The sequence below is a fragment of the Limulus polyphemus genome, unplaced genomic scaffold (assembly GCF_000517525.1).
Source record: "Limulus polyphemus unplaced genomic scaffold, Limulus_polyphemus-2.1.2 Scaffold2026, whole genome shotgun sequence".
NCBI lineage: Eukaryota > Metazoa > Arthropoda > Merostomata > Xiphosura > Limulidae > Limulus > Limulus polyphemus.
This window is the reverse complement of record NW_013667636.1, coordinates 153,823-162,323: the sequence shown is the minus strand read 5'-3', so window position 1 is coordinate 162,323 and position 8,501 is coordinate 153,823. Positions and strand designations below refer to the sequence as shown.

General features: G+C 36.5%; 1 protein-coding gene across 1 annotated transcript in view; it reads left to right on the top strand.

Moving 5' to 3' along the window:
• Positions 1–501: 501 nt before the first annotated feature.
• Positions 502–8,501, top strand: part of LOC106465712 (mitochondrial uncoupling protein 3-like) — a 23,695-nt gene continuing 15,695 nt past the window's right edge. The window contains exons 1-2 of the mRNA XM_013925951.2: positions 502–697; positions 5,365–5,533. Of these exons, the coding sequence (XP_013781405.2) occupies positions 5,408–5,533 (126 nt within the window). The 5' untranslated portion in view covers positions 502–697; positions 5,365–5,407. The remainder of the gene's footprint in view (positions 698–5,364; positions 5,534–8,501) is intronic.

The window sequence follows — 8,501 nt, the reverse complement described above, 5'->3', positions numbered from 1 at the left end:
GATATCTTAAAAGTTCTACCCTTTTTTGAAAAAATAAGTTTTTTTTTTAAGAACGCCAGTTTCTCAATAATACATTTAAAAATTACATCAATAAAGATATAATTAAACCAAGTACAGTCATAGTGAAAGTCGTGTTCTTTTTGTGAGGATAGTAATTTTATATAAAATTGTGTTCTGTGGAAAAAAAAAAAGTTGTTGCACATACCACAGTTATTTTTCTAATTGTCTGAATCTTGAATACCCAAAGTGTGAAATTTATTTATGGATTTTTGTTTGTGGTGCCGTCCAATAGATGGCGCAGGAGTTTTGGTTACATACATAGATACTGACATACACGCTACGTCCATTATAGTAAGATTATAGCTGCGTTTATTTCTTGTCGAACGTTTCCCCGAAAATGTTTCAAACATATCAAGTAATAAAGTACGTGTGATCATCATTTCAAGGTTGATACAAGCCATCCTTTCGTCAACATGGCCGAAGGTTACTGAAAAAAACTTTCAACACCAACATATGGTGAGTTTTATCTTCCTCGAGCCATCGTATAAACTCGAATTACAATTATTCATGACGTCTGAGAAAGATCGTGATTGGTCTCTTGCGACACTCCCCAAAGATCCGTTCATCTTGTTCCTCATTCACGTAAAATATGAACTGTTTTTCAGTTAGATGATCGACTTTTAATTTCAGGGAAGAGGTAAGTTCTTTAGATTGTTTTTCTAAGATCGAATAAATTTACGTGTATGGTTGAGATTACCGTATAGATGGTCAGTTTTCAGGACGCTTCTACGTATTTATACACGTGTGTGTGTGTGTGTGTGTGTGTGTGTAAAATTCATTTGGCTAGCTAGATTTTCTATAAGGTCTAAATTGAAATGTTTGTTTCCATATCTCAGTCATTAAAGAAAAATTTTGGATCTGGTCAAGCAGTTGGTGTGTCCGGTAGAAGATCCGAGGACTCGCGGTTCGCGTTCCGTTCTCGCGAAACAAATGCGCTTCGCTCTTTGGGGCGAGGGGTGCACTAGAAGATGGCAGTGGCAGTCAAATCCCTCTATTCGATCAGGTAAAAGTAATTCAAGAATCGGTGGTGAATCTGTTGACTAGCTTCATTTCTCTAGCCTATTAGTTCAAAATTAAGGACGGCTAGCGTGGAGATCCCATTTGTGTGGCTTTGTGCATAATACCCAAACAAACAAACTTAGGCTTACTTTCCTCCCACGCGACATATACATATATGTTAATGTAAGTAGAAGATGCGTGTTGGATCCTCAGAATAAAGCAAACCCAATTTTGTAACTTCCATTTCTGGCACTTTGGTGTCTTATTAAACTATGGAAAACTCATATATACAATTTCAAGTCCAAAGCATTCAAACACTTACACTGTCTAATTATTTCATACCTGGTTTGGTCATTCGAATGCTCAGAGACCAGTTGACCTGCAACAACAATGATGCAACCAAGGTTAATATCAATGAAGATTACGAAACTTCTAGACTCAAAATCGCGAACAAAAAAATATATTGTATATTTAAAACATGTACCAAAATATGCCTGTTAATTTTAGTTCAGAAATTCGCTAGCTACGCGTCATTACGTCAATGCGATATAATTTCATATAGAGTACAAGTACAATTAGGGTTGTAATAGTGAAAAAAATATATACCTTAACTATGGTTTATACTTGAAACGTTTGTCTTAGAGCAAAGTCACATTGGGCTATTTGCTGTGTTCACCGCGAGGAATCGAACCCCGAATATTATCATTGTTAGTTCATAAACTTAGCGCTGTCCCACTTGGGGACTGCTTTTTTTTTAAAGGGGGGAGTCTCTTGTAACAAATTTAAAATATTGTATTGTATCATTGTGAGACTTTCCACTATGTTAAAACTATTATTTATTGCGAGCTTTCAGCCTCTATAACAAAGTTTGTTGAACTTCACGAGAGCTACTCGTCCCTAATTTAGACACATTCAGTGACAGGGTTCGAACCCGTGACCTACAGATTGTAGAATCGAGCGCACTAACCATGAAACCATACCAGGCTATCCCTATACCATCTAAACATGCTCTTCTTGTTGCTTAGACCTGTCTTTGTCTTCGTTAAAACTGTACCTACTAAATCATTATTTGGTCGTTATAAAGTCTTCTGCTTGCTCTTCTCAAGCATAGTTTATATGCTAAAGTTTTAATTAGTAGATATCTTAAAACAATTAACATTTTATCTACTACTGCAAGGTATTCCGTCACTATTTAGTCCTAACCACTGACGTTATAAGTTATGACGTCAGTGTTTCTAACGTACCCATTTTAACTACTTAAACATTTCGATACTCCAACAAAGAAAATTATATTGTAAATGACATTTGAATATATAATATGAACACGATGAAAAAGTCGCAGAAAATATCAGTAGAAGCCAGAATTTTTAATCCGAAGGGCTCATTATGCGACACATAGGTTAAACTGGCCAGGCTAGAGACCCCTTATGGCTCAGGTTCCTAGTTTTGACCTACCGACCAGAAGGAAAGCAACCAAATAGCTATATTATGTTCTTTGAACCAAATGACGTAAATAACTGTCACTTTAATCAATAAAGCTAGCTAAGAATGCGAGACACTTATATATTATCGCTCGAACATTGGACCCTTGATTTACAGTTCAACCCTATTAGTAAAAAAAAAAAGAATATAAGTAATGTAATTATCAGTTCTATGATAATGTAATCTCAACAACAAAATTTTAAATAGAGATGATAAAGCCTTTGGAACTAGCTTTATTGCCTGCATGCGTAAACTATTGTGAAATCAACTATTGTTGTAAGCTTCACTGTTTCTATAGTAACACAGTTGCATTGTTATCGTACGAAAGTTTATAATCAGCACAGTATTAGCTGTAGTATATGGTTACAATTGGCCTATACGTTAATTCTCTGATGGATGGGTGGGAAATAAGCGTATCTCTTTGACACCTTATTTTATATGTATTGTTGATCTTTCAATATTGAAAGCAGTGTTGTCAAATTCAGGGTTAGAATGTTAGATCCCTCATATTAGTTTCTAAATCAATGATGGGAAATTGGAAAATGTCTTTCATTAAAAATTACATTGCGATTATTTTTCAAAACATAAAAGAAACGTGGAATGAATAATCTCAGAAACTGTTGGAATCACTAGCGCTATCTCTAGGCCTTGTTTTTTTGTTGTTTTCTATTTATGCAAATCTATTTAGCTAATGAGTATGTATTATCCTGGACAAGAAAGATCACAAATCCTAGGAGAGGAACTGTTTAACATATGTAATACTTTTATTATTTATCGTTGTTTCTAAAATATGGTTTGTTGTGAAGATTATTTTGCATTGTTAGCTTAGAATACGGATTTAGCATTAACCAAACGGACCAATCCTAGTGATAAGGGATTATGAACGAAGTTATCGCTAAGAGCGAGGGTATCTAACTGATAATTCAATGCATTCTAATCATTATAAGTAAGAATGATATATTTATTACCCCCAGTAGCACAGCGATACGTCTGCGGAACCTACTGAACTGAATAATTAATTCAAAATAAAATAACAGTAGGTAAGTTTGATTCTGATTGTTAAAACGTTTCGACCCACAGTATCTAGTCATGAACAGATAAACGTTACATTCAAAAAGACAGTTAAGTTTAAAGGAACGTTACAGACTCGTGATGGTGAGGACACCCAAGGTCTGCGCAAGTTTGAATGTGGAGACGGTTATTAAGGCAGTACTAATGGTCAAAAAACATTTTACACAGTAATGTACTGAATTTTATGACTATTTAATGAACAAAAAACAAACAAACATAACTTATACGTTACATTCATTCTTCATAAAAATGCGTCTAAAAAAGGTTCAAAGTAATACAGTAGTATGTTTGAAAATGTCGTGAATTCTTTAAATATATCCAGGTATGTGTTGTTAAGATTTAACGAAAAACTTATTTGTACGGCAAAATTTTAGAATCCCAATTTTGATGCAGCGCTGTAGCATCAAAATGTTTTTAAAAGCCAGTTTTCAAGGTATTGTATATGCCATTTTCTGCTAATAAAATTTTGTTACAGTTTTATATTTTAAAGAAAATGCACGTGTAATAGGCATGTTTGAACGTGTTTTGTTTTGATTTGAGTTTTCTGTGTAATTTCCTAAAGGTTTATTTACAAGGTAAATATTTTGTTCAGTTCGCAGAATTCTGTTAACAGGTGCAAAGCCCGTCATGGCCAGGTGGTTGGGACTCGCACTCTGCGGGTTCGAATCCCCGTCGCACCAAACATGATCGCCCTTTCAGCCGTGGTGGCGTTATAACGTTACGGTCAATCCCACTATTCGTTGGTAAAAGAGTAGCCCAAGAGTTGGCGGTGGGTGGTGTTGACTAGCTGCCTTCTCTCTAGTCTTACATTGCTAAATTAGGGACGGCTAGCCCAGATAGCCCTCATGTAGCTTTGCGCGAAATTCAAAAAACGAACAAGTGCAAAAAACATGGACGACTACTTCAAACTTTTGAAGGTAGGGGGAGTACTAATAGTACCAACATTACCAACAGTGGTTTTTAGATTTAAAAGAACCTCTAACCACTTCTTTGTCACTGGTAACCTGATGAAGGGCTGTTGCCCGAAATGTCGTGTTTTTTTTTGTTGTTAATAAAGTTATTTTAATTTGGTAAGTTTTCACCACTACTTTTTATTCTATTTTGCATTATTGTTCATTCATATACTTATAACGCTTTCTCTTAAACTCACTTAAATTTACTGCCTCCACAAAATCCGAAGGCAACCCATTCCAAAGGGTTAGAAAAATAAAACTGTCTCAGCTGAAGATGACTCTTACCCTGCCAAAATTTATATTTGTATCCCCTAGTCCTACTATTCTCACTGTTAAGTATGAAAAAAGATGATGCATCAACACTATCAATTCCCTCTACAATCTTAAACACCTCAATCAGACCCCCCCTAACTCTTCTTCTTTCAAGAGAAAACAATTTAAGAGATTTCAACTTCTCGTATGACAACCCCTTCATCCCAGACACCATTCGAGTAACACTTCTCTGAGCCTTTTCCAACAATTCAATGTCTTTCCTAAGAATTCGAATTGAGTGAAATACCACAACATAATATATTTTGTAGAATTTTGACACGTTCTACGAGCATATATATAAATATGTGTGTGTGTGAGATAGAGAGCACGTTATTCCGTTCTGCAGGCAGCTTGTCGTATTATCGAGTAGATTTTTTTTTAATGGAGATAAAACAATCACATGATGAGTCTTGGTTGTAGATAATATAAATGTCAAATCTCATAAAGCGATAAATGTGTTAAATATAACCAACATTCTCGTTTTCAGTTCTCACTGATTTGACCAGATACCTGAGGACTGACAACTAACAATGGTTGGGCTACCAGCTTTAGCGACAGAACCCACATTGGCCATTAAAGTCGTCAGTGCAGGTAGTGCAGCTTGTATTGCTGATATCATAACTTTCCCGCTAGATGTCGCAAAAGTACGACTCCAGGTAAGAAAAGATTTTTTTTTTAACTTGACAAAACCAGAAATCATATCGAATTTGTTCAAGGTGACATCTTCATTGTATTGTAGGCATTACGTTGCTGTTAAGAACCTCAAATCTACGCTAAATGCAAATATATTAATCTAGCGGTTTATGTAATTACTGTGCATAAATACTAACATTACAACAGACTTCAATATATAAAACACATTTTTCCAATGTATCTAAACATTTAGAATGTGACTTTACGGACGTTTTCCATAGCCCAGCTTATCTACTTAAAGTATACATTATCACCACGATAATCATATACCAAAATACTGAGAAAATATTATGTGACACCAATATAATGGCCGTAAAAAAAAACAACTATGTTTTAGACCTGTCCAAAATCGGGTGTAGTCTAGAGATTAGTGTAGTAGGACTATGAAATGAGGGTTCACGGTTGGTTGCCACAAAATGGCGCTCTGCATTTTGGAGCACTATATACGCTATAGCATATGAGTAATGGTCAAATCTATTTGGTCAGAAAAAAAAAGTAGTTAAAGAGTTGGCGGTCGGTGCTGTTGACTAGCAATCTTCCCTCTAGTCTTTCAATCCAAAATTATGGATTCCTATGCGCTTTTGTGTAGCTTTGTGCGAAAATTCTGAAGTGAACAAAACTAATTAATTTATATTTTTCATTTCGGTCGTTAATCTGCTTCCGTCATCAAGGAATTTCTGAACAGATATTTAGTATTTAACTAATATATAGACGTAGGTGCTCGAATAGGCTAATATAAGAATGATGACTGATATCCGATCGTCACAATCATACCGTAACCTAAGTTATTCTTGATATTGTAAGAGAGGTCGGTACTGTAGGTTTACTACCCCCCCCCCCTTTATGTAATATGTAAAATATTTATAATTTCTGGTAACTTCCAATTTTGGTTTCAACATAGAAAATAACTCAAGTGCACAACTTAAGTTGTCATCATTCTAACTGCGACGGAACCAGGTTCGCTCTTATTGATAATTAAACGTGTTTTCTTGCAGGAAAGATAGTTTTAACTTTTCACCTGACGTCTCAATATAAACAGCTGTCTTTTCTGTCGGCGAATCCGGTAATTTCCTCGGGACATGGACTGCTCTTATGCTAACGCTAAAATATTCTAAGGGAAATGTGAGCTCTGAGCAGGCTGGCTTCGTTTTTATGCATGCATAAAAGGCCAGAGAGAGTTTTAGATTGAAATATATACAGATTTAAAGATTTTAGATATATTAATGTTTACTTAGAGACTTTGAAATACTTAGATAAATATTGTGCAGTTTTGTGTTCAGCCTCTTTTTCTGTGTTATGTCCCCCCGGTGAGACAGCGGTAAGCTTACGGACTTACAACGCTAAAATCCGGGGTTTGATTCCCCGCGGTGGACATAGCAGATAGTCCAGTGTGGCTTTGCCCTATAATAAACAACTAAACTCTGTGTCACACTCAGTCAAAGTTGGGGAGAGTTGAACCTTTAATTCGTGATTCGAGTTCTGTCGAACCTCTAGTCACCTTGCGTTTCCTGTCGATGTACTCTGACGGGAAACAGTGAATTTGAGAACACCACAGTATGAAACGTGCTCGTTTGTCAGGCGTGTGCTCTCCAATCATTCTTGAACTAACGATAAGGCGGTACAAAAATTCGATCCGAATTCCAATATTATTAGTGCCCTGCCAAACCCTTTCGTCAGCACTCTCTGTTACACCTTTCAAACATTGGTTTTTAAGCATCGAGCGCATTCAGACGGCTCTCAGTGCCTCAGCGGTAAGTCTGAAGGCTTATAAAGCTAAAAACCGGGTTTCGATACCCGTGGTGGACACAGCACAGATAGCCAGTTGTTTCGCTTTGCGCTTAACAACAAGCAAACACATTCAAATATTTCCACATTCACTGTAATAATAAGTATTATCTTCCCCAGGAGGCGGAAGGCTACAGTGTTCTTGACCTATTCGTCATGGGAATTTTGATCAAGTTACACGAAGACATTAAATATATGAAGGATAACTTCTCAGCTTTCTCGAGTGCAGATTAAAGAATTCTTAAAATTTGTTTAATGTTTAAAGGATTCGGAAAATTTCTGTTGGCCTAGAATTTTCGCAATGCGTTGGCGTAAGTCCTATAGTAGGAGTTTGTATTAAGCGCCCCCCAGTGGCACAGCGGTATGTCTGCGGACTTAGAACGCTAGAAACCGGGTTTCGATACCCGTGGTGGGCAGAGCACAGACAGCCCATTGTGTAACTTTGTGCATAACTACAAACAAACAAACATACATTGTATTAAGCATTTCTTTTTTAGAGTCGAGAGTTTTTAGATTAGTCAACGAATTTCAAGTTTCGGTTAATGTCACCGACTTAATAGTCAAAATAGGCTTATCTGTGCGAGTTTATTGTTTATTTTTCCAAACGTAAATCAAACTTGCTATTATGCAAGACAGTACCTAGAAAAAAATTTAAACCTGGTTTATCTAATGTGTTTAAAATACTCCTTAATGGGCAGATCACAGATAGCCCTTGTGTAGCTTTGTGCATAATTCAAAACAAACAAACAAACAAACATTATTTCATCAATAAACTATGAAAAGGAAATTTACTTGTAACCGTTATTCAATATCAACGTGTATTTTATTAAACTTTGTAGTTAACAAATATTGAGAGCAATTCTAAATTCAGTGGATCGGATCAGCAGTAGATTTCTTGACTTACAAGGCTAAAGTCCGGAATTCGATCACCCATGGTGATCAGACCAAATAGGGCCCCGGCATGGCCAGGTGGTTAGGGCGCTCGACTCGCAATCTGTGGGTCGCGGGTTCGAATCCCCGTCACACCAAACATGCTCACCCTTTCAGCCGTGACGGTCAATCCCACTATTCGTTGATAATAGAGTAGCTCAAGAGTTGGCGGTGGGTGGTGATGACTAGCTGCCTTCCCTCTAGTCTTACACTTGT